At 36.5% G+C, this 27,355-nt stretch overlaps 1 protein-coding gene across 8 annotated transcripts in view; it reads left to right on the forward strand.

The window, feature by feature from the left end:
- The window catches only part of LOC114461501 (discs large homolog 1-like protein), a 121,475-nt gene that overhangs the window by 53,463 nt on the left and 40,657 nt on the right, over positions 1-27,355 (forward strand). For 7 of the 8 annotated variants that reach the window (XM_028443617.1, XM_028443618.1, XM_028443619.1 and 4 more), the window contains 2 exons: positions 20,909-20,962; positions 26,233-26,283. In XM_028443617.1, coding sequence (XP_028299418.1) covers positions 20,909-20,962; positions 26,233-26,283 — 105 coding nt within the window. Of the gene's footprint in view, positions 1-20,771; positions 20,811-20,908; positions 20,963-26,232; positions 26,284-27,355 lie in introns of those variants that run through there. The other variant, XM_028443624.1, reaches the window with a different exon arrangement.

The raw sequence follows: 27,355 nt of genomic DNA on the forward strand, positions 1-27,355 counted from the left end.
GGACCCAGAAATGGGCCAGAATGATGATTTCTGCTGTTGTGGGATGATGTGATTAACAAGGCCTGCCAGTGCCTCACCTGCATAAACCAAGCTAAATGTGGACTAGAGCCAACATTAGAAAGGAGTTATAAATCCTTGGATTGCACCCACTTCTGTGTTAATGCTGCATTCGTGGATGTTTGTCTTATCAGATTCTGTGAATTAATTCACAAATACATACATCAATTGAATAAATATGCAGTTATTCACATGCTTAAACACCTCAGGCATGTGATAATGTTGGCCATGTGGAGTGAACTATCTGTTACTTATTCCAGCTATCAACCACCAGATTTAATCAAGAATTCTATATTTATACAGTTTCCACAGTGTTGGAATGCAGCTTATCATCACATTTAGGTTTAAAATACATATATATATATATTATCTTTGTTTGTTTTGGTCATTAATAGCGTTAGCAGAACGTGTCTGTGTAATTAGGTTTTCTACATTAGTAGATTGGACGAGTGCAGAGTGACTGTCGATACAAATTTTAATTTAATCGTTTTTTTTGTAAAAATGACTTTAGAGAGATTTACCACATGCATTATTCACTCTTGTGTTTAGTCTTGGTTTTTTGTCTTATTTTGGTCAGCTGAATTCATACTAGTTTTAGTCAGATATTTTTTGTCAACTCAGTCAGCAAATGTCGTTTAAAATCACTTCTGCTTGTACAATACAGAATAGAATAGAATACTCCTTTATTCATCCATAGACCTTAAAAACAAAAATTAATATTTCCATAGATAATAGTACAAAGAATGTAAAGCTGTAGGTCAGACATACAGTAAATTAGAAGAAAAAACAACAACAAAACAGAAACAATCAACCAAAACTAAATAAATTAAAATGAAAAAAATGGGATATGTTTTTACACATGAGATTATGTTTTTTACCATCATGCCCCGCCCCTTCACAACCCCAAAATAAGTTGCTAATTATACAAAATTGGGTTTGGATTAACTTTGGGTTTCAAAGATATCTTTTTAGCTTTTGTTCATTAAAGAAAATTCAATGCATTTTACTCATTTTCAGTCCTCCTACCTTTGTTGGCATTCGGTCTTTGGTTTTATTCAGACCAAAGAGTAAAAAGTCAATGAAAACAATTTTCTTCTTTGAGCACATTTCCTTTAGATCAGGGGTGTCAAACTCATTTTAGTTCAGGGGCCAAATATAGACCAGTTTGATCTCAAGTGGTCCGCAGATTATAGGTGGGAAAATGAGCAATTTCATCAATAATGTACCCTAACAAAAAGATCTCTGATTTTTCTTAAAGAAAAATTTGAGTTTTCATTCTATTTTTGATTTTTTTTTGTTTCATTGCACTTAAAAATGACATCAGATATATTGTCAAAAGTGCAACTTTATGGCTGTGATTGTCCTCAGGAGTTAAAATATATAGAACAATCCAAATAGAAATCAGATAACTACATATTTCATAACATTACAATAAAAAAATAGAATAAATAAACTCTTCCCTAAGCATCTCAGCATAGTGTAAATCAAACATTAAACATGTCTGTGGCACACATATAGCCTACTCAAAGGGTAAACACATGTAAACAAAGAGGACGCTGGCTCACATCGCGCTACGGTAACCCACAAGGATGGAACGCAAAAAAGTTTGAAAAAACTGTGGTGGAAAAAAAAAAAATAATAATAATACATGTTTTTTTTAAACTCGAATTGGCCAAATAAAAATAGTTTTTATGTACAAATTCGATAAATCGATTAAATTGATTTTTTGTCCAGCCCTAACTTCTACCTTTAAATTCTAAATGAAGTCTGTATCGCACCGACAATATCCAAGCAATAAAAGACAGATATCAGTGCCTGCAGGATCTACACATAAATTTACTTTGTGTGAATAATTTTTATTTAATTTGGGGAAATTTTGTGGAATAATTGGTGGACATTTTAAGGTTTCCGGAAAAAAATTTGTTACTTCAACAACTGAGCTTTTAAAAAGGACTGCCATCAGTTGATTATAAATGCGGGAAAACTGAGTGCTGGCAAATACTGTAAAGTTTTATTGATTTTATGTATTTTGAGGGACTGCGATATCTATAACAGAATTAGTTGGTCATTTACACATTGATTCATGTTTTTTTCTGTCATTTATTTTTGCTTTCTCCTGTAGGCCAAATTGGATGCTCAACAAAATAGTAGTTGATAGTCAAGAAAAACTATGGCAAAGATTAACATTCAATGATGTTTACACTTAAAATGCTTCCAGGGAAAAAAAAAAAAAATAATGCTGTTTCTTTTTCTGTTGAATCTTTGATAAGCGATCGCCCTCAGACACACTGCTTTCTTCCCACAGTCCAGGAGCTCATGTGGCTGTAGGAGTAAATGTATGTATTCCTAGGGCCCTATAAAATCGGTTTCATTTTTTCCCAAATTCCATGTTTTCCATGGCTTCATGACAGTAAGACGTGTTCTTTTTACTTGGTCTATTATTCCTTTCAATGGAGTGGTTAGCATTAGCTCTTAGCTCAGTCTGTGTGTCGGTGTGTTAGCTTAGCATAGTTAGCTTTAGTTGAGTTTCCAGTTCATAATCGTTGCTACAGGTTCATCTCTGTCCCCGTGTTTGTGGAACTTTGGGTGGATCTGATGGAGGAACTTGAATCGGTTCCCTTTGTTGGATGGTTATATGGTTTTAACCAAGTAGCGGTCCATGATGTATCGCAGCATAGTAGCTTCTTGTAGCCGCGATGAACACCTCACACACACACAGACGGCGGTGTGTGTGGTGGCAGTGCACACTGTGCAGAGCTTCCGTAAACAACGTTCCGCTCCAGAGAATAATAAGTTGTTGACAACAGGGGCAGTTTTGTCCTGTGGAACACGTTTTTTTTGGGGCATTCTTGGCTAAATTGAAGGACAAATAGCCTGTGGCCCTTGCTAATTTCCGACATGGGAATTTATCGTTTATATCGAGGGATGACATATCGTTACCGGTGAGAATGTTTTTGACGATAAATCATAAATGATAAAATATCGCACATTCCTAGGCCCTACGTTCTTCTGAGGGAGGATGTCCTTTTGTGCTAACCCTGTGATTAAATGCAGTTTTTAAATACTATGCATTTACGCAAGCTTTGCTAACAGTGGAACATACGGTCCATCGCAATATAATTATTGTACAAAAAACCTACATGTTCCCACTTCAGTTGTGACCTCTATATTTTATTTTCAATCAGCAAACAGAGTTCATGCTTTAACGTCAAATAAATGCAGATGCGGATGTTGTAGGTTTTAGTTTTTGCTGGTTCTTTGTGGACAGAAACAAAGCACTTCTCTTTCACTCCTCCACCTTTTCCTTGGATAATTGATGAGTGGTAAAGTGGAGGTATGGAAGTCATCCTGGCCCTCCCAGAAGATTAAAAAAAAAAAAAAAAAACAAAACAAAAAAACAAACAAACAAACTCTAAAAGCCTTAAAGAGGCATTTAGTGGTCACAGGAAATGGGAGCTGAGAGGACTGGATGGAGTGGTGGGGATAAAGAGAGGGAAAGGGAGACACTAAAGGGGAGATTTAGTGATTGATTGGGTCTGTGAGAGGAATCTAATAGCTAACATCAACTTAAAGAACATGCATTAAGTTAGGTGACACACTCAAACGGAGCATGGGTTAGCGTGGAGGCTGGTTATTAGGTGTTTCGACAGTGGTGGACCATCAGGCCTGGCTCTAATAGCACTGTTAGGGCAGTGCATCACATACCCCCAGACACCAGTGTCACAATCCTCAGCCAATCAGATATAATTTAGTGTCTATTTAATTAGAATTTATTTACAACCGTCGGCAAAAAGTACATCATCTCTATCTGGCTGTTAAAGGGATCCTCCACTGTTTTTGCAAATGTGGCCTAAAACCTTTGAAATGTCCTTATTAGAAGATCTATCTCTATCAAAATGCATTATTTTGCAGCATATTCATTTTATTCACTTTTAAAAATGAGACTACTGTACCATTTTATGACCTGTGTGCTGCCATCTTGAAATCACGTGATTGATGACGTGGTTAGCCCCTGTTAGCCCATTGTTTTCTATTGGAGTGAAGCATACAGGATCATTTAGCAGCTTTTTCAGTCAAAATGACAACTTGTGCTGCTTTGGGTTGCTCTAAAAATCTGTAAAAGTAAAAAAAAATGTATGTAAACCTGAGAGATGATAAATTAAAACCGTGACCCAAAAAAATCTGTGGCCACAGAGGACCTAGGCTCCATAATAGGGATGCAACGATTAATCGTAAGGCAGTTAAAAATCGATTCATAGGTATCACGGTTCACATCGATATTCCGAAAATTGAATCGCAGTACTTTTTTTTAAACAGCAGAGGGTGCTATATATTTATCCCTCTCTTATTTAACAGTGTAGGCTGCGGACGGAATCTGCTACTACTTTCTTTCTGGCCGCCTTCTACTCTTAAACATGTTCACAAATGATTCCTTACCCCTTTAGCACCGAAAGAATATTTGTAATATTATGTGAATATCTGTAAAATTCACGTTTTCCTATTAGCTCTGTCTGCTAGCATAGCATCTCTTCTTCACTGCTAGAATACTGACCACTGGGTTACCAGCGCCCTCTGCTGGTCCAAACAAATATCTGACTTAAATACAATGCAATGACTGTTTTTTCTTTTTTTTTTAAAGTCCAATTGTAAAGGCACAAAAAACATTTTTAGTTGCACTTTTAAAAAGAAAAATAACTATTGTGCAGTTTTGCATTGTTTACTATAGAACCAGAATTTAAATTAATAGGCTTCTTCTTCTTTTTTATTAGTCCTTTATTTATTTTATTCAAGATTTATTTTTAGTTAAATTGCATTGTTTTGAATAGTTTATCAAGGGATTCTTTTGACAATGAAAAATATGAGGAAAACAGTACAGTGTTTTCTATATATATATATATATATATATAAATATTTTTCAGTCATTATTTGTCTACAGTCCCATTTTGTAAAAGAAATCGTGAGAGAATCGTATCGTGAACCCAGTATTGTGAATCGAATCGTATCGGAAGTTGAATAAATCGTTACGTCCCTACTCCATAATATTAACCAATGCATTATTTTGCATTTTCATGTGCAAATACCGATGACAAGCGGAACAATTGTGTTTTGTTTTGAAGTTTACAAAGTTCCATGTAGAGCGGCTCATTATTCTACCGTAGAAACTGTTCTACTCTGCTTGTGTCTCATGGGACACCTCGGGGCATGTCTGGGTTTCTCCTCCTCCATTTCTCTAGATCTCCTGTTCCCAGCATACACCACCTCCACCTATACCAGTAATCATCCTTCTTTCATTTTTTTTTTTTTTTTTGCCTATAAACAAAAGTATGGATTAGGACACTCATAAGTAAATAGGCACTGTATAAAATGATTAAAAAAAGATTGTGTTTTTGAGATTATTCACACCATAACTGTGAATTTCACCTCCCACAGGTTTCTTATTGCTCTCAGACACTGTGTATCCCCAGCACAGCAGAAAGAAACACCTCATAGAGCAGATCTGTGAAGAGTGGATAATTCCATAAATCCCTCTGCCTATGTGTGTTTAGATTTTCCCAACATCATTATTTTTCTGGTGAATAATCACCTTTAATTTCAGGAATGATCCTATGTCTGGTTCTGTCCTGCTCATATCACAATACATATGGGAGGAGCTATGGGGAGGCTTAGAGCTTTGACTGGGAAACATGTTCAGACTGGTTTGGAGACCACGAACGTGTGGACGTCGATCAGCTGTTACAATGTGAACACATATGGGAGCAAACTTGGTGTTTAAACTTTTATTATTGGTGTCATATTCACATTAAGATACCATGGAGTGCTTGAGATTTACAGCTTGGCCTTTCCTCCCCGACAATCACTTAGCTCCGCCTCTCTCACTGTTCCACACTGCAGGAGGCAAAGCATCGGTTGTTGTCATGGTGACGCTGCTGCTGAGCTGAATCCAGGAAAGTGTGCGTGCGTGTGTTTAGTCGACCATTTGTGTTTTTGAGTGAAACAGAAGAAAATAGTTTGAAAATACAGTTACACACTTAATCCAGTCTCACACACACACACACACACACACACACACACACACACACACACACACACACACACACACACACACACACACACACACACACACACACACACACACACACACACACAGTGATGTGAGAGTTGTGCGTTGAAGATGCTAGAAAGTGTTTGAGGTGTTGCGTCACCTTCTGTGTGTGGGAAGAAACTTGCATATCAGCTCTCTCACTCACGCACACACACACACACACACACATACATGCTCACACATGCACGCACACACGCACACGCAAGCCTCTGCACGGACACACTCCCTCTCATCCATCTCTTGCAGCCCGTTCCATCTTCGTCGATGGATTTGATGCAGAGTTGCTGACCACAAACAACCTACTATCATAACGACAAGCTAATGAGGCTAAACACAACATAACGACATGTTCATCCACCCTGCTGAGATCACTAGGAAAACGCTGACACTGCTCAGAGCTTGGTTTTCATAACTTTATATTTGGCTTATATTAGACAAGGGCAACTGACCGTCTAAATTCATGTGGCCGGCAAAGTAAATGTACAAAATGACAGAAAAATGTACAAAACAAACGAAAGAATACATTGAAAAAATACAACAAATTACAAGATTGCAGGAAAATACAGTAAAACACAGAAAATACTCCAAAAACACACATAAAATTACTACAAAAATAAACAAAACAGTAATAAATAAAAATACTAAAATAGCAAAAATACCAAAAATGATTTAGAAAAATACAAAATTACAGAAAATGACAACAAAAGTACACAAAAAGACAAGAAAAACCAAAAAAAAAAACACCACAGTACAAATATACAAAACGACAGAAATACACGAAAATTACAAATACACAAGAAAATACTAAATAAGAGACAAATAGACAATATGACTTAAAAACCTACATTTCACAGGAAAAATAAACAAAAGGGCTAAATTCATGCGGCTTCCAAAGTAAGCGTGCAAAATGACAGAAAACTACACAAAACAAAAGCAGAATATATTTAAAAAGGAAAATACAGTAAAAGACAAGAAAAACACAGAAATTACTCCAAAAATGTATAAAATTACAGAAAATGACAACTAAAGTACACAAAAAGACACAAAAAAAAACACAAAAAATGACTCTACAATCCCGCAGTACTAACAAACAAGCAAAACGACAACAGAAATACACAAAAATTACAGCAAAAAAAGACAAATTCACAATGTGACTCCAAAAGAAATACACAAATGGACAACAAAAATGCACAACATGCCTCATAACGAGCAAGACAGCAACAATGACAGAAAAACACATACAATTACTATAAAAACTATTTGTTCTTTCCTGTTTTAATGCTCAGATTAGTCATTATTCTAAATGCTGACATAAATGTTGAAAATGTGGGCCTTGGATCAATTTTTGGGGCCCCCGCTGTCATAGAAGTTGTCCACCTATTATTATTATTATTATTATTATTATTATTATTATTATTATATAGTATTTTTTTGATGATGTTTTATGGTTAATTTTGCCTTATAAGTTCTTTACGTGCACTTGTCTGTGTTTACGCGTCTGCTCACAAATCTGCAGCTGATGTGGTTTTAAATAAATTGTCTTTATATAATCTTCAGACGTCTGAAGTCAAGCCTGATCTTATTTTGGTTTTCCCTTTATGTCCACAGTGAACACAGTGTTTTCAAGAACACAGTTTGAGAGCAAGATGATATTTTTAGACCTCGTTCTTTGGCGAGTTAAAGGTTTGCGCTTGATCTCTGCCTTAGTGACGAGGGACTCTGTGGACCCGGGATGATTTATTCTGCCATGTTGTGCGTGGCTACTGGTGTGATGTATGATAATGAAGACATCCGGCTGTACTTCACATGTTTGATGGCCCACTAAATCCTCAAAGACCTCATCTGCGCTGTGTTGTGCTGAGAAACCGTCTTTTCCCGTGCTTTGCATTCAGATGCTCTGAATACGTGGAGAAAGATCTCTGTTTGCTACGGTCATCTATTATGACTTATAATACTATAAGGCTTTCTCTATCTTAATGATGCAATATATTTGTTGATAACTGCACTGTGACTTTTTGAAATGGTTCTTATTTAAAGGGCAGTGTGATGTAGTTTCCTATTGTCTGGACAGACATTATATTATAACAGCCTCAGCCATAGTATCATCATTCAAAGTCCCATTGAATTAGTTGTAATTTAAATCTTTACAAAACATAATGGCTGTGTTTGAAATGTCATACTAACGTACTTTTCATAGTATAGAAAGATTGAGTATGTGAGAAATACCTGGGTGTATACTGTATCGGGACATTGTTAAGTATGCACGGTAGGCACACTAGTCATAATCAACCGTCCCATGATGCAATGCAAGCGGAACATAAAATCGTCCTGGGACCGGCTTCAAAGTAAAAGGTCAAACATCACCTTTTCAAAACAAAAGCATCTCTTCTTCTAGTTTTTAACCCTTTGGTAAATAGGGCTCTTGTTTTGAAATGTGTTTCCGTGAGTTTCATGGACCAAATGACCACATGTTGATATTCTACTTGATGACTTTCTCACTTTGAATTGAATTATAATTTTATTTCAGCAGTCTTCACAAACAAAACAAAACAAAAAAGTACAGAACAAACACTCAGTTGTCTAATTCTGCAGCCAAAAGGGTGTAGGTTGAAGCAAAGCGTATATACTGTACACCTACCCCATCACAACAAAACAAAACACACAATATCACACTCAAAAATATTTAACTTATTACTATTTTCACAATATACTGTACATTCAATACATACTCTGTACACGTTTTATATATACAGTTTATACATTCACATCAAACATACCGGTATAGACATACTGTATGTACACATATACATACATACACATGAATGATAATATTAATATTGTAGTATTTCATATTTACAACACAAATTTCATCAATTAAATTTAGAGTGGCAATATATAAATGAATGAAAACATTTTATTATGTTTAAGTATTAATATATTTTATACCATTATATATATATTATTGCTGTCCTTGGTAAAATTGTTCCTCTTCTTTCTTATATTTACTAACGATTTATGATTTTAAAAGCTTTTTAAACTGGTTTATGTTGGTGCTTTGTTTTATTTCATCCTTTAGACAGTTCCATAATTTAACCCTTGCTATTGTTATAATCATCTGTTTCAGTGTTGTTCTAGCATTATGGATCTTGAACTGTAGTTTTCCTCTTAAATTATATTCCCCGTCTCTCTCTAAAATACTTACATAGTCCATAGTAGACAGTATGTACTCATTGAGTTTGTAGTGTATAGTACAATATGCCATTTCAAACACAGCCTATGAAACATAAAGTGAAAATGTAGCCTACACTATGCAAACCAGTCATAACTTCCTCATCAATGAACTTTGTTAATAAACATAAAGTTTGAGGACACATGCTGTCACTCATGAACCGGACATGCTATGAATAATAGATAATCAGTGATATTTACTTTACCTGTCAGTTGTCATAATGTCAATCTCATGTATTTATTGAGAACATATATATTTTGCCTAGATTGATATACAAGCCAATGCTTTAAAATGTCATTGTTCAGTTTATTTATATGTTACTCGTTAATCATGTGTGTTTCCTTAAATTTCGTACATTAATTGCGAGAATAACAAACACTGACACCAGTGACTGTTATGTCACGTGGAGTTTGTGTCCCCCTGCTGGTCATTCAGTGGATTACATTTTATAATTCTAATCTACAGACAACAGTCACCAAAGAAAAACAGCAATACATGTAAAATATAGGCTAGACCACACATGGGCAACTGGGCATGTGCAGGCCGCAAAGTTAAAGTTAAAATGTACACAATGACAGGATGATACACAAAATGACTTCAAAAACACATACAATTGGCAGAACAATAAACAAAAGAAAACATAAAAACACAAAAATGACTCCACAACACAATACAACAACAAAAATACACAAAATGACTCCAAAAATACACAAAATGACTCCAAAAACACATGAAATGACAGAAATAAATACATTAAAAATACACAAAAATGACTTCAAAACACATGAAATGACAGAAAAATACCCGAAAGGACAATACAATAAACAGAAATCACTCTAAAAACACAAAACAACAACAAAGATACACAAAATGCTCAAAAAACACATTAAATGACAGGAAAAAAACAACAGGACAACAAAAATATGCAAAAAATAACTCTGAAAACATATGACAACAACAACAAAGATGCACAGAAATGATGTGAAATGACAGAAAAATACCCCAAAGGAAAATCAAATAAACAAAAATACGCAAATAACTCTAAAAACACACAAAATGACAGAAAAATAGGCAAAGGGACCACAGCCTTTCATTAATTATTTATTCTTTAATGTATTAATGCTCAGATTGGACATTATTCTAAATGTTGATAATGTGCCCCTCGGATCAGACATCACATTTTTGTGTCCCTCACTGTGATCAAAGTTGTCCATCATGAGCTCGACAGTAGTTCTGTTGCCCTATTAATGCGTTCTAACATGTTTCTGATTATTCTCTGATTTGCTTTGTTTATCATAGAAATGGAACAGTTGGCACACTCAGTTTAAAGAGGAAACAATTGCCTGATTAGATTAGTTTGATTTTTGTCATCAGATACTATACTTTCATTAAGACTGATGTGTAAAGCGTATTAATGTGTGGGATAGCCAGACTAATTATTATCCATTACACTAATAAGGTCATGCAGAGGAGAGTTTGCCCTCCACAAATGAGGATGTTTTTCCTGGATTGTCAGATCAGTCTGATTCACACCGTGAAGTATGTTACAGAATTGTTCTTTTTAATGTTAACACAGGTACATTTATACGGTGATAATCCCATTTTCCACATCTGTGTAGGGAACATTTCTCTCCTGTGTCAATAGATCAGGGGCGTTAAACTCATTTTAGTTCAGGAGCCAAATATAAAGTCATTTGATTTCAAGTGGGCCGTAGATTTTACTCGGGAAATACAGCAATTTCAACAATAATTTCCCCATGTTTGCACTTTGACGTATAAATGATTCATATATAGATATGATATGTAAGCCGGCGCCAACAATATTCAAATAGTAAGTGACAAATAGCCATCTTTGCTGGATTTTCTCTTTCAAATTTAATTGATTTTGTGACAATTTTGTATTTAATTTTGGGAAATTGTGAGCAATAATTTCAGGAAAATTTAAAGTCCTTTGAACAATTTGAGATTTAAAATGACTGCAGTCATGTGGTAAAAGCGTGGGAAAATTGCCATCCTCCAAATATTGTGGAGCGCTTAAGAAATAAAACTGGATGGATTGAATTTGTGTATTTAGAAGAGCTGAGAGATCTACAACTGTATTGTTTGGTAATTTACACAATAATTCATAATTCAATAATAATAAGTCTTCTTTTTCTCCTGCGGGCCGAATTGGATGTTCTTAAGCAGTGGTTCTCAAACCTTTTTGGCTCAAGTACCCCCTTTTTTTTGATTCTATCATAATTTTGTTGGTTTTTGGTGTCATTTTATGTATTTTGTTGTGATCTTTTTAATATTCAGTATATTTTCTCTTATGTTGTGTGTTTTTGTGGTCATTTTTGTGTCATTGGTATTATTTGAATTATTCTCTCTCAGTGTGTGTTTTTGGTGTCGTTTAGTATGTTTGTCTGTTACTTTTGTGTTTTTCATAGTGATCTTATTTTTTTTCTCTCATTTAAAGTGTCTTTGTTGTCGTTTTGCATGTTGGTGATAATAGTAAATATTTTTCTCTGTGTGCTTTTGGTGTAATGTGTATTTTGTTGTTGTTTGTCTGTTCTTTTTATTATTATGTACTGTATCATTTTATTTTGTGTGTTATTGTTGTCGTTTTGTGACTTGCTGGTAACATTTGGTGTGATTATTACATTAAACTAACAATAAAATGATGAAACCCTATATTTTTAATGCTTTCATTTGGTAATTTTTCTCAGTGTCTCTCTCAAGTACCCCCTGTAGAGCAATCGCGTACCCCGAGGGGTACACGTACCCCTGTTTGAGAAACACTTGTCTAAAGTAGTGTTTCTCAATTTGGGGGTACATGTATCCCTAGGGGTACGCAATGGCACTACTTTAGGGAGAGAGAGTGGAAAATTACCAAATGAAAGCATTGAAAATATAGGGTTTCATGATGTTTATTTTTAGTTAAAAAAGATAAAATAATCAAACTAATTATTACCGGCAGCAACTCACAAAATGACACCAAAAACACACAAAACAATAGAAAAATATACTGAATAATAAAAAAGAACAAAAAACAACAAAATGACACCAAAAACAGACAAAATAACTCAAAAACCCAAAGTAATGAAATGAACTTATTTAGAACATGAGCTGAAAATACAAGGGTCAGTCATCATTAGCAATTATAAATTATAAAAATAATATAGAAATACATCTATTCAGGAGGCACTAAATATAGTTTCATTTAACTTATTTACAAAATGAGATTTTTTCAAATGTGTGTTATCACTCAATCATTCAATCATTATGCTCTATAGTAGTTTTTTCACAGAATTCTGAATAAAATGTAGTCTGACAAAGGGGGGGGGCATGGATTCAAAAGTTATAGAAAGGGCTGAATTTTCACACATGTGCAGTAGATTCTCGATTGAAATCAAATCAAATTTTTCGATTTTTGACACGGAAATTTGTTGCAGTTTGGACTTTTCCGAGCTTCTTCAAGCATTGTTTTTCCTTCTCATCTTCACCGTCCACGTTATTCCTGTATTATTTCCATTTGTCAGCAGCCTCCACCTCATCCTATACCTCACCCTGCAGCCCTGCAGCCATGTATTAGCGCTGGCTTCTTTTGGCGCTGTAACGCTAACAGCCCATTCTCCTTGCTCATCCTCATCCTGAGTGAGCGTCCAGAGCCTGCAGCGCATGCAGCACTTTACACGGAGGAAGACACACACACACACCATCTCTTTATCTCTCTGTGCTTCACACATGGATGATGCTCTCTCTAATGTGCCGTCTCTCAGCCGCTGTATTTCTCTTATCAGCTTGGTTTGGGGCATCGCTGACATTAAACCAACATGGACTTCATAGCTGTCAGGATTTGCTTTTTCAGCTCTTTGTGCAAACCCGAGGCAGCTTTAAATATCAGCAGTTGGGAGCCTGAAGTTAAACGTTAACTACTGTGAGAAACACGAAAAAGGAGAATGTTTCTGTTTCTATACTATTGGAGTTTGCATAGTGTTCATGAGTGTGTGCCAGTTACTGTACCTCTAAAAGCATATTGAAGTCTCTCAATTGGCTTTAAGAGTAAACGTGTAATGTCACTGTGAAATGTTGGGTTTTAAGCCGTAATTATGACTCATAAGGATTTTTAAGGTTGAAAACTTCTTAAAGTGCAACAAAAATCACATGAGTCTGACTGTTTGAAGGTGTGCACACGGGTGTTTTTTACACAGATAACGGGTTCAAACAGGTGCCATTACGAGTGGAGGATAGAAGAGCTTCTTAAAGAAGAAGTAGCACGTCTGTGAGAGACAGAATTCAGTGCCCATTGCTTATTTTATGCAACAATTTACAAATAATCTTTTTAAAAATCATACAATGTGATTTCCTGGATTTGTTTTTTCACATTCTGTCTCTAACAGTTGAAATGTACCTATAATGAAAATTACAGACCTCTCTCTTCTTTTTAAGTGGGACAACCGGCGCAGTCAGTGGCTGCCAAATACTTTTTTGCCCCACTGTATGGGCAATTTTGTGTTTTCTCGGCTGCTGATCTGCACATGTAATGTAATGTGAAGGCCTGTCAGTGGTTTATAAAGAAGAGCATTGGGTAATACTGGCAAGATCAGCTAAAAAGGAAAATAAAAGCATCTGTTCAGCTGTTTTTTTTCCAGTTGACATCGGGAGTTTGAACTGATATTTACCTGACCAGGACTGGAATAGATTTGTAGTTCAAACTAGTAGTAGTGTTTTGTGTTATTGTACTTTATATATTGACTATATACGAATGCACCTTGGATTAGTCTGAATTCAGTTTTTTTATCAGTTCATGTTTAATTCAAATATTGAGTATCTATGTTGATAACATCCATCCATAGACAAATAAACAATAATCATATGCAGCACAACAAAATTCTGTATTTTATGAGATTGTAGGATAGAAAGAGCATAAATACTACTACTACTACTACTAATAATAATAATAATAATGATACATTTTATTTAGAAGTGCTTTTCAGGCCACCCAAGGACACTTTACAATAAAAACAGTGCAATAGAATAAAAAACAGAATAATACAACAAAAAAAGCAGAAAGAATAACAATGTAGGAGAGAATTATGGAATGAGATGAATTGTATTCAATATTTAGTTTCATCTTATTTCCATCTTGTGCATCATCTATTTCAGTCCTTTTTAAATTAGACAGAGACTTTAAATGTTCATTCAAAAATAGCCAAGTGTCAAACAGGACCTTTATTCATCACTGTCATCCTGTACCTTCTTTATAATTTCTTATGTTTCACTCAAACACACCAATGCATCCACACCCTTTTTCCTGGATTCAGCGTTTGAAATGAAGAGGCACACAGACATATAGACGTGCCATCTGAGGGAAGTAGGCCAACTCACAGAGACACACACAAACACTGTGAAGCTGACCCGTCCTGCCTTGTGATGCTTTAAAAGAACAAGACAAAGGTTGATGAAAGCGACTGCTCTCCACCAATCGCAACTCTTCCTTTGCCTTTGCACACTCGGTGATCGAGCTCTGCAACGCAATTCCCATTCGTCCATCGATTAGTCATGCCTGGATGCTGTCATGTGCAGAAGTTCAGGGAAGCCCCTAATTGGCTAAAATAAAGAAAGAGAGAGTGAGTGAGAGAGGGAGAGATAGAAAGAGGGAGGTGTGTGTGTGTGCAGGGGGGGGGGCAGATGCAGAGACAAGGAGGCAACATTGGAAGGTTGAAGCATTAAGATCTGGCCAGACGTCAATTTATCACAAGATGAAGATGAAATGGAGGCGAACTTTATTACATCTGGATGGAAACCAAGGACATCCTTATTTAAAAACATCAAAGATCATTTTTGTTTTGATATAATTTTCTGTTTTAGAAACTTCATAAACTAAATTACCAAGTGGAGCCTAATCAGGTTTTTTGGAGCGAATTAGTTGACCTGCGTCATCCGAAGCAGCACGAAGCAAATTAAGAGGACAGGAAGATATCAAGGAGCGTCCCAGTCATTTTTGCTTCCCTCCTTCACTTTGGAGTCTACTTTTTCTATTTCCTGATGTTAAGATGGTCAAAAGACCAAGGAGCTCAGATTGATGGGAAAGACTGAATTTGAAAGAAGAATGAAGAAACACCTGGACTGCAATTTGACTACTTTTTGATAATTTTAGTAAGCCTATACTGAAATTAAAGCAAAGATATTTCCTTCACGGTGGATTTGAAGGAGGATTGGCTCCTCTTCGTAGGCATGACCTACATTCTCAAATCACGAAAGGGCGCCTTCTTTCTTTTCCACTTTTTCATCGAAATCAATCTGGTAAGGGACAAATAGGACAAAAAGGAGATATCTGATCTTTTATTGTAACCCTTTGAAGAGATGACCACCTACTTCCACAGCCATGAGTTCTGTTGCAGCCCAAAGAAGACCAGTCATGGCTCCAGTAAGGGCAAAGCGAGCAAAGAAAAGGCAAAGTCAGGAAAGGGCCACTCTCATTCAAAGCACAATCAGAATTTATTGCAAATACAGACACCGACTCACAAACTTCACTCGTCTCCGCTTCACTTGCCCAAGCATCGATGCCATTCGCCCAAGTACACCTGCCACCCACCCAAGCATTTGCATCCTTCGCCTTCTCCGAGCTATTGCCACATTGCACCGCCAACTTCAAGCCATCAGCTCGCTCCTCCGTCACCGAATTATCAAGTGGCGCCTCAATCTCCCAATAACATGCTGCACTCGCCGAGTCACCATCAGCTCCATCTTTCGCCGAGTCACCATCGGCTCCATCTATCACCAAGTCATCATCAGATTCATCTATCACCTAGTCACCATCAGCTCAATTCTTCTCCGAGTCACCATCAGCTCCATCTTTCGCCGAGTCACCATCAGCTCCATCCCCAAAGCCAACAACACTACCGTCCAACGACTTCACCTTCAACTGATCAACTCTACTGCCTACCACAGCTTCATTTACCCTCTCATCACTTGCAGTACCAACACCAGCACAACCACCACCCTCCTGTTCTTCCTCATGCCTCACAGTCACTGTCAATTCATCCTTTCCACTCACCACAGCTCCCATTATGCTCCGCTCTGGATGGTTTTGGGTGGAGCACGCTGCCAACCAACCTGACCACCAGGAGCTCCAAAGGGAAGTTTCCTAACTTAAAGGACAGCATGAAAAAGACTCCAACAAAGAGCAAAGGCAAACTTGGAAACAGACCATGGCCAAATGACACCTACATTTGGACTCCACGCTCCCCTCATGTGCCACTCATACACCAGTGTCCAAGAATACAGACCCATATAGGCATGCAGGTAGGTTACCCACATTATGCTGCACATCCTACACGTGGTATATGAACATTGATTTTTTTTATTGTTTTCAGGGGCCAAACACAGAGAAGTTTGAGCTTAAGTAAGCCATAGATTTTAGGCGGAAAAAGAACAAATTCAATACTAATGTTCCCTGGTTTGCACTTCCACGTATAAATAATATATAAATGGTAAAGTATATCAGTCCCTGCAGGATCTTGACTAAAATGTTCCTGGTTTAGGGAAGTTGGGGAAATTTTGTGGAATGATTTTAAGAAAATTTGCCAGATTTTGGAAAAATTGAGAGTTCTTTTAACAATTTGAGGTTAAATATGACTGCCGTCAAGTGGAAAACTGAGCTCTGCAAATATTGTGGATTGTAATTAAGTTTTTGTATTTTGAGGCGTTGAGATATCTACAACTGAATTAGTTGGTAACTTACAAAATGTTTTCTTTTTACTTTCTCGAGCAGGCCGAATTTGTTGATCTAAAGTGCTGGATTTGGTCACGGGGCCATGGGTTTGACACATGAAATAGAGGAAAAAAGGTCGGCAGCGTTGTTCATCAGAGGTTAGCACTGTGCTTTACTCTCCTTCAAACCAGGGACCAAGGATCTATGTTTTCTCTTGTGCTTGTGTGGGTTTTCCAAGGATACACATGTACAAAAAATGCGTTATTTTAACTGGAGCATCTTAATTGGCCATAACATATACAGTATCATCATGGGTCCTGTTGAGGGTCTACCACACCTGGCTCTTTGTACACCCCATGTGACCCTGTGGGTTAAACAACCTATGTTGTCTACTGAAAGAATAACTCTTGTTAAATCATTGTGATTATTCAACCTAATTATTTATGGTCCCGTAAATCTACAAAATTGGCAAGTATTGTTTTTTGCTTACAGTTAATAATGTCTTTAGCAAATTGCAACTTTTTTTTATTTAAAACCAACTAACATCAAATCTATAGCAACTTCAAATCCACCATAGGCGCAATAATCAAAGTTAGCACTAGCAGGTAGCGATAGCCAGACTAGCATAATTATTAGCTATGCATTTCTGATTTAACTGAAGTTACTCTTTATTTAACAAACTCTTCAGTCATGTGGACTTTGGTTGTAGTCGTGATTTGGAAGATCTGTCTTTATACTGTCACCATGTGTTTCCTGTATTCAGAACTTTATTAAAAAATGGATTTATCTTTAACTTTCCACAGGGCAACTCTAATCATGCTCAGTTTGGCAAATTGGATGCAGGTTTTCATTTTGAGCATTGCAGTTTGTACTGATTCAATTCTGAGTAAACTCTCAATTATATTAGTCTCTGTTGATTCAATCGTGATGTATCTGCAATGTATAATTTGAAAACTATAAATGGCAATAAAAAGAAGCAGGACAAGGCATTCATCACTAATGGAGAGTAATTTTCCAAAACAACGCTGCACAGTAAATTGGATAGCATTCAAATTGACTAATAGTAATTTCCTGGAGACTATTTCCAGTCGTAATTATCTCTGTCAACCATTGACATATTCTGAACCAAATTCAACCTCTCAGATCTTGGTGGAGGCATTGTGAATAGGAGACGGTGTAAATAGAAAGACAATGAATAGAAACGTCTCAGTATTACAATTGATGATAAAGTACTGTAAACGACTACAGCAAAGCAGCTTTCTCCAAGGACATTATTGAGGTGTGTGTGTGTGTCACCACAACTAATAATCAGAACACATGTTAATGTTTTATTCCTTATTAATGGTCACTTTCCATTCTATGGACGCGTTCACACCAGTGAATCCTCGAGCTTCCACTTTCGTTGGTCTGGAAATTTCGCTGTGTTAGGGCGACCATGCATGACTGGTGGCAGTGGGGTCATCTTCTGGTCGAGAGGTTCTGTGTTCCTGGTGCTATACCTGTCTATTTGTCCAAGGGTTCTTGGGCAAAACACTGAACACTTGTTGACTGTTCCCAATGGTCGACTAACATGGCAGATCCGTCCCATTGGTGTGTGAATGTGATGTGATGATCTCAGTGTGGATGAAGCGCTATAAAAATCAAGTCCATTTACCATGATTTTGGCCCTGTGTAAACACACAACTAAAGTCTATCAGAGGAACAAATTCTTCTTTGGATAAAAATCGTGGTCTTTGAGCAGTTTTAACATGTTTAGTTAGATCAGGGGTCACCAACCTTTCTGAAACTGTGAGCGACTTCATATGTACTGTATGGTCTGAAAGGCTACCAGTTAGAAAAGCACTCCTTCCATACTACATTTTCACGGCTTCAATTTAATTATTATAAGGAAGGCTAGCAGTAACTTAAAAATATATTGTGGGACGATCCCAATGTGAATGCAGCCTATGTCTAATGATTGATTATGTCAGTTTGAAAAGATAATAGATTATTTTGGTTGTTTCAGTCACATCTAGACTTAACATACTTGTCATGATGTAGACACAATTTCTCACTTTCAATCAGGTTTTTAATAGTTTATTAGAGATGTGCAACAAATTTGATATACAATTGGAATTTATGAATACAGATTAAAAAAGAATTATAAGTTTATTATACTGTCTTTAATCTGTCCATTTATTCATCTTCTATATCTGCTGGCATCTGTTCTGGATTAGTCAGGATGTCAGGCAGGGTGTACAGTATATATATGAATAGAAGCCATGGATATACCACACAGACACAATGGATATGCTTGAATGTTACTGAACTAACATTCTTTTTGGACTGTGGGCAGAAATCAGAGATCCTGGAAATGACCATGAGCGCTCCCCGACAAGATGAGAACTGCTCACAAAGTCCTTATGTGGCCTCAAATCTTAATCTTTAGCCTTAACGGCACCAGAACCCTTCTTACTGTACATGTGCTGATCTATTTCTCTGTTAAACTGTTTCTGTATTTTCGCTTTGTAGATGTTTGTGTTTGTGGGCCTATTCTTGTGCTTTGCATACATCTGTCTGCTCCTTCTGTTTCCACTCACTGTTGTTGTTCAGCAAGCAGATTTCACTCCTCCCACTGCACCTCTAATCCCTTCGACCCCCACCATCGTCCTCATTCTGTTCCTGTGTGGGATCAAGCATCCAGTCAGCTTGACAGACAGACAGTCGCACATGTGGCCGTGTGTGTGTGTGTGTGTGTGTGTGTGTGTGTGTGTGTGTGTGTGTGTGTGTGTGTGTGTGTGTGTGTGTGTGTGTGTGTGTGTGTGTGTGTGTGTGTGTGTGTGTGTGTGTGTGTGTGTGTGTGTGTGTGTGTGTGTGTGAATAGAGGAGATAAAGTAGTAGGCGGGTGTGGATGAGAGGTAGAGATTAGTGCAGAGGGTAGATGCTGATGCTGATGCTGTTCTGGTGTGCACTCGTGTTCTGGAGGCGAGACTTTGTTTTTCTGTCATTGCTCAGCTGTTTGGTTGGTGAACTTTGTTTTTGTTTTTTTTAATGAAGAAGGGAAGCTATTGCATGGACTGACATGTTCATGCTAAATGACTCCACTCATGGTGGTTTGAAGAAGACCAGCGCAGCAGATGCAGATCGTGGACTCGTAGGAGATAAATACTTCCTGGAGCGAAAGCGAAAGTAGAAACGAGGCAAAAAAAGGTTCAACAGTTTGGTTGGGTGCGGCGGTTCCTGCTGCAAAAATGAAGAGAAGAAGACACCCTGTGGTCGTTGACTAGCCAGTGCCATGGGACTGTGCTAGTGTCAGAGTTTAGAGGTAGAAGATGATGTCAGAGCTGTGCAGGCCAGGAGGAGGAGAGTGACCTTTCAGGACTTGTTCTAGTCATGAGAGGGGACACACCAGGAATAATTGGATTTGACTATTTTTTGGATTAAAATTCAATATAGTAAAGTCATTTTGGACATTTGGGGAGAAGACAATGTTGCATGGAGTAAAATGTTGCGTTTTTTTCTTCTAATTGATATAGAAATTGTCGTACTGCATTAAAATTGTCTATGTGACCTGAGGGCAGATTAGCATAACTGAATTTAATCTCCAAACTGATTTTGCGCTGTCGTACAATAGCACTGTCCAACATTAGGGCTGTGCAGTATGTCATGCTGTGCATGCACTCGCTCCATGGTGGTAATCTGTAGCAGATGCACTCAACATGCTGTATCAAAATATGAGAAGAGTAAGTTAATTCACGCTTTCTGGTTTTTATTTATTTAGGAAACAGCAGAACTTTTGTCTCAATTCTCTTCAAATTAAAAGTCTTTTTCTTTTCCACAGGCCAACCCCCCTCCAGTGGTGGTCCATGCCGACAGCGTTGAAACCCCTCCTTATGTGAGTACAGATTCAAGCATCGTGTTCCTTGTTTTTCTAAGCATGTTCTTATTTTTTAGTCTGATTTAATGAAAAATGTTTAGGAAGGCATCCAATCTTGAGGACATGTTGGATTTGTGATGTAAGGAAATGTTCAGAGTGTTAGATAACACGAAGGATGCAGACTGACATGTTTTAGATTTAGAGCTGATGCAACTTTTTTGTTCAATAATTTAATAAATGCAAATGGTTTTTGAAAGAAATTAGCCATATAAAATTAGTCAAAGCACTTGAAAAAATTGGCCAAATGAAAACCAAAGTCGTTTAAATTTGCATGTTGCTTTTAATGATATTTAATATATTTGGGAAATAAAAGTGTTATAAATTAGTATTTTATTTAACGGTATATAGACTTTGCATGCACCTTTCACACATGATGTGTTATGAATAAACAAAAAAGTCAACCCTGACACATTTAGATAAGGCTAAAAATAAAGCATAAAAATTGAAAATTTTGGGAATTCTTTTGAGATTTTTCTGAAGTTAACAAATACTAAACAATTCACTTTATTACTGCAGCTTCTACTTCCAAATTCTGTGCATAACTTCCCCATGGGCTTCATTAGGTTAAATAAAGACTTAACTCCCTTTATTTATATGAATTAAATCCTAAAATCTTTATTCTTTTATGACAAAAGCCCAAAAACTAGCTAAACAATTGAAATCAACTGATAACTTGAACACCTTCTTATTTTTATAACAATATGAAATAGCTACTTTTTCAAACTTAGCATTATTCTCTATTTGCAGATCATTCCTATGGGAATAACTAAATACTCCAAACAGATATCACCTGCTGGTTAATTCTTCCTAAAAATGTCTAAAACAATACATTTGGGCTGTTTCCTAGACATAAATGTATTGCATAAAACTTTCAGAAATTATATATCAATTTCACAATTTCACCTTCTTCAATGTATCGGTAGTCCAGAGGCAATACTTTAGTACAGGGGTACGTGTACCACTAGGGGTACAGGAGTACATTGAAAGGGGTACTTGCATTTATTTAAAAATAATCCAAAAATGTTCCTAGTTCCATTTTTGGCTTTTTTTTTTCATATAAATTGACCAAAAACTAGTCCAAAATGTACTATATTTTCTTGTATTTTATGCTGTAGAGACCATTTTATCACACTTCTGACAATAGGAGACAATAATTAGCTGTATTTTGCAAAGGACACCGTATTTATTTATTATTGAAGTAATCACATAAAAATCCACTTTAAGTTAGACTCATTGTTTTGAATTTGTAGATTAAGCCTTAGGAAACCAATGTTCAAGGACACATTTAGGGGTTCAGGAGAGCCCGCTGTGCCACAAATGAAAACAGTACTCAAGATATGAAGAGGGGGTACACATGATTTGACAAAAATATAAAGGGGGTAAACGGGACAAAAAAGATTGGGAATACAAAGTACTCATACTGTCATGTCCACCATATGAGCAACAGGAGATGATTGAGCATTGCTATAAATATTTAAAAACCACACAAGCATTATTGCAACACAACCGCAGTGTGATTTCCATGTGAGAGTGTTTTTGCGTGTGTTTGGTGCTACTTAATTACAATATTTCAGCCACTCATTCATTGTGCAGTGCTGTGCTGATAGTAACAGTTGGAACAGTTCATCCAGAATGAAACGAATCCAGATGTTATTTCACTGGAAACCAGCTGCTACCGAAAATCTCCATCTGCCACCGTTGGAAAGGTTTATTATGTAATTATTATGGAATCGCTCCCTGCTGAAAGGAAAGTAAAGGAAGAACTGTTCTCACAGAGAGTTTGCAATGATTAGGGGCACAATAATGTAGTGTTTCTAAGGCTCATATTTGTCATAATTTGTCCCTCCGGAACTGCTTTCCATTGTGAAACACACTATCAGGTTTGTAGTTGTAGACACAGGTATAAATAGTACTGATGTATTATACTCAAGTAGGAGTACTGTTACTTGATTGAAATTTTACTCAACTACAAATACAAATAAGCCATACATAAAATACTCAAGTACAAGCAACAAATTCTGAGGGACTACGTCCGGGCCCGTGGAACGTCTTCTCGCCAAATAGCACGTATTCATTCAAATAACTTGGTTCTACCGAGTAAAACAAATCAAATTGTTTGACATAAAATCGTATTCTACATTGAATTGCCTTTGAAACAATATATCACAAAAACGACTTTAATGGAAATTGACCAAAAAAAGGAGGATGGGCCCATGGGCCCCTCATGCCTCTAATCGAATTGTGTGAGGCATAACCGTAATCTACGTTGAATTACCTTTGAAACGATATATCACACGACTATGTTCCCATAAATGTGGAATTTACCAGAAATGGGTAAAAAAAAAAGGCTCCGAGCATCTCATCATATTCCCCGGGTGCCTCTGTGACACGTACGGGGTCATGGGCCTCATTTATATATTGGTATGTGCCAATGATTTGGTACCACCAACTTCTTTTTCAAGGGGCCCCAAATGGAAAATCGGGCTCCAAGCGTCAATGCGTATACAGCCATAGATTATAGCTACCAAATTTCAGCCCAATCTGTTCACAAATAACAGAGGAATAGCAAATTTAGCTAGTGTACAGAAGAAGAAGAAGAAGAAGAAGAAGAAAGTGATTGGCGTTTTAAGTCCAGTAGCCCAGCCTAAAAAGTAGCTCATTTAAATACTACTCAAAGTGAAAGTTACTGGTTACTTTCACCTTTTACAAAACTTGCACAATTGGAACTTTTTTTTTTTCCACACAGGCATCTGTATAAAATAAAAGGTTTGTCAAAATGTACAATTATTTGAAATATCTGGCATTCAATGCTGTTTTAACATTGTGCATTACGTTTGTTCTTGTTGGTCGGCTATTTGTTTATTTGTCCATTGGATTCCTATTATCTTCCACTGTGGTGGTTGCACAGAAACAATTAAAGACAGTTAAAAATATACAGAAACATTACATAAAAAGGTACACTAAGACACAGTCATTAACCAACAAATAAATTAAAAAAATAGATTACATAGATACATTAAGACTGGTAAAAATAAAGCATTTTTAAATATGTGTGAAGTTGACTGTGATGTGATTGTTGTCTGGTCATTTCATTTATTGTAGTTTTCACTATGTCCGTAGATCATTTTAAAACAAAAAAATTATAAATTACTCAGTAACGGTTGGGTGTAGAAATGTCTTTATATCTTTTAAAACGTTCTTAAGTACAAGTAAAATGACTGATTTAGAAATATACGCAAAAAAAGTACAAGTGCCCAATAAAGCAACTCAATTACAGTAACGTGAGTACTTGTAATCCATCCTCTGGTTGTAGATGTGGAGGTTGATGGAAAGCTGAACTCTCTATTTGAAATGTCAGGAATTCAAAATCTGAACTAATCTGACTGCACAGAGATCCAGATTACAGCCGAAGGGATTACACAAGGCCATCAGGATGCCACTCCACCACTGTGTGTGTACATTGGCGCTATGTATGTGTGTGTGTGTGTGTTTTTATACGCGGTGTGTTTGCGTGCACGAAGCATCTGTATCTCCTTGTGTAAAGTAGCTGGAGGAAAAAAGGACGTTGATCGAGATTGATTCAACGACGTGCAGGAAGTCTCAACGTTTACGTGTTCGACAGTCCAGGCGGAGCAATCTGATTGGCTGCTGGTGAATTCAGCAGGGAGCCTCTTAACTATGACATCATCAGTGATGCGTCATCGTTAAGAACGTATTACAAGCTTAATCTGTGGGAGTCATGCGTCATTCGTGAATAATCAGATGTTTTAAATCCCGTTTCTGTATTTTAATATTTGTGTCGACTTAGTGCGTCAGTAATCCACCTTTACAATCGGTTGTTTTACGCCAGTGCTTCTCAAATGGGGGTACGTGCTCCCCTAGGGGTATGGGATGGCACTCCAGGGGGTACCTGATATTGATAGGGTGGAAAATTAACAAATAAAGTGACAGTTTTGGTCCCACCCCAGACATGAAATGACTGGAAATGATTAAAAACTATAGAAATAAGTCTATTCGAGAGCCACTTAATCTGTGTTTTTCAACCTCAGGGTCGGGAACTTCTGAAAAATTTGAATAGATTTTTTTACATTTTTTAATTGTTATTATCTTTTTAAATTAAAACAACACAGAATTTTTAACGGTTTTATTTTTATGAATCTAGTTAAACTAAAATGCAGTAATGCAGTCTATACTTTAAATCTGTAAAAAAAAATGCCATAAATATATATATATATATATATATATATATCTGAGCTCAAACATCATCAAAAACTACTTCTAGAAAAAAATGTCTTTGGGATTGTTAGAAATTCTTAATATTCATGGAGTCACGAATCCAAAAAAGGTTTGGAACCACTGAACTATATAGTGTTTTATTTACAAAATGATATTCTTTAAAATGTGTGTTATCACTAGTTCATTCCATCATTGTGCTCTATAGTTGTTTTTAAATAGTTTTCTAAGCAAAATGTTGCATTCAGACAAACGGGGGTTCTTGGATTCAGAAATAAGTACTTGAGCCAAAAAAGTGTGAGAAACACTGGTTTACGCTAGTGCAGAGTCGCATCTTTTTACACAGTTTTAATATTGTTAACTGACTGACATGAGAAAATAAAGGAAAAGCTGATGTATTCTTAATGTTAAGAACATCATAAATCTGCAGGAAAACTGTTCATTTTCTGTCTTATGTATATTATATATCAAATATATGAATATCAGGGTTACCTTGCTGCTATTTAGAGATCTAGTGTGAGTTACAAGAAGAGATGAATTGTTCCAAGATGATGTTGTTGTTGTTGTTGTTGTATTTTTTACATTATTGACCACTGCTGAGTGAAGCTTCAAATCTAATCCTGTGATCTCACAGTCCAAAAATATATGCTTTAATGTAATTTGAGTCATAATTTGATCTCTGTATTTGTATCAGCCCTGATCAGAAACCCAAACATCCTCCTTATTTTTCACTCCAGCTACAAAAAAAAAAAACATTTATAAATCAGCTCCATCATCAGTTACTGCACCATTTTTGGATTCATGTAAATGTCAGTTTAATGTACAGTATGCTTTAATTACTACAAAAGATTTCTTAAGATGCATGACATGAGTTTCTCTGTTTAGTCTCACTATTGTTTTTTTTCAATACTTTCTTTTACTGCTTTGATATCTTGATAATTTGTTGTGAAAGAAATGTTTAAGCTAAACAAAATGTTTTATTTTTCTTTAAACAGGTCAATGGAACAGAAGCAGATTATGAGTATGAGGAAATCACGCTGGAACGGGTAAAAATACACTCACTTTAATGTAAATGTGTAATATTTAAAATGAGTGCTTTCTTTGCTGTTATTTACCTAAATATTTATCTCTATTATTAGTGTATAACATCCTCACTATTGTATTCTGTCTGCTTTATTTTTAATATTGTTAAAGGATAAATTTTACGCCACCACAACAAACTCTGCTATTAGTCATTATTAATACAGTAACACTGTATTAATAATAAGAACAACTCAAGAATGTTTGACCAGAGAGACATGTAAACCCCTGTAAATTTGCGATGGTAAAACAGGGGACGGGACCCAGATAAGCAAACTGCTTCTCTCGTCTCCTTTTTCGCCATGTACAAAAAAAAAAAAAAAATGTAAAAAAAAAAAGAAGTGAATGCAACCATGTCGGAAATAAACTGAATAAATAAATAAATAAAAAAATTATAATACTGACTCTGAGGGGGTAATTCTGTCTCTGAGGGCATGTACTGACTCTGAGAGGTAATTTAGACTCTGAGGTGTAATTTAGACTCTGAGGGATAATTCTAACTTTTGGGGCATATACTGACTTATTTAGGAAACAATTATTTATTCTTCTTGATAATAATATTATATATATATATATACACATTAGTGGACAGTCTATACAGATCTACACATTTTGAGCATGCTGTCCTGGTTTTCTTGTCCCTCTGTAGCTCCTCCTCCAACTCCATCCCGTCATCCTATCTCTATCCTCACTATTTCATGTGATTTTTGTTGACCCATCCCCTGCCCTTGCTTTATTTTCACATCCACCCATCCTTATTTTGCTCTCATGTCCTCCCCCATGCCCCCCTTTGGTTCTCTTCTTATATCCCCCTCCTTCCCTTCCTCACCCTGAGGCTGGCTCTCAGTCTTTCTCCTCCCTCCCTCGCTCTATTCTCCTGTGACCTGTTTCTGTCTGCTTGGCTGGATCTGTTTTAAAGACACCGTGGACACACGCAAACACACGCACACACACACACACACACACACACACACACACACACACACACACACACACACACACACAGATTTTACACTGGCTTTAAGCTCAGTGACAGCC

The sequence above is a fragment of the Gouania willdenowi genome, chromosome 4 (assembly GCF_900634775.1).
Source record: "Gouania willdenowi chromosome 4, fGouWil2.1, whole genome shotgun sequence".
NCBI classification, from domain to species: Eukaryota; Metazoa; Chordata; class Actinopteri; order Blenniiformes; family Gobiesocidae; genus Gouania; species Gouania willdenowi.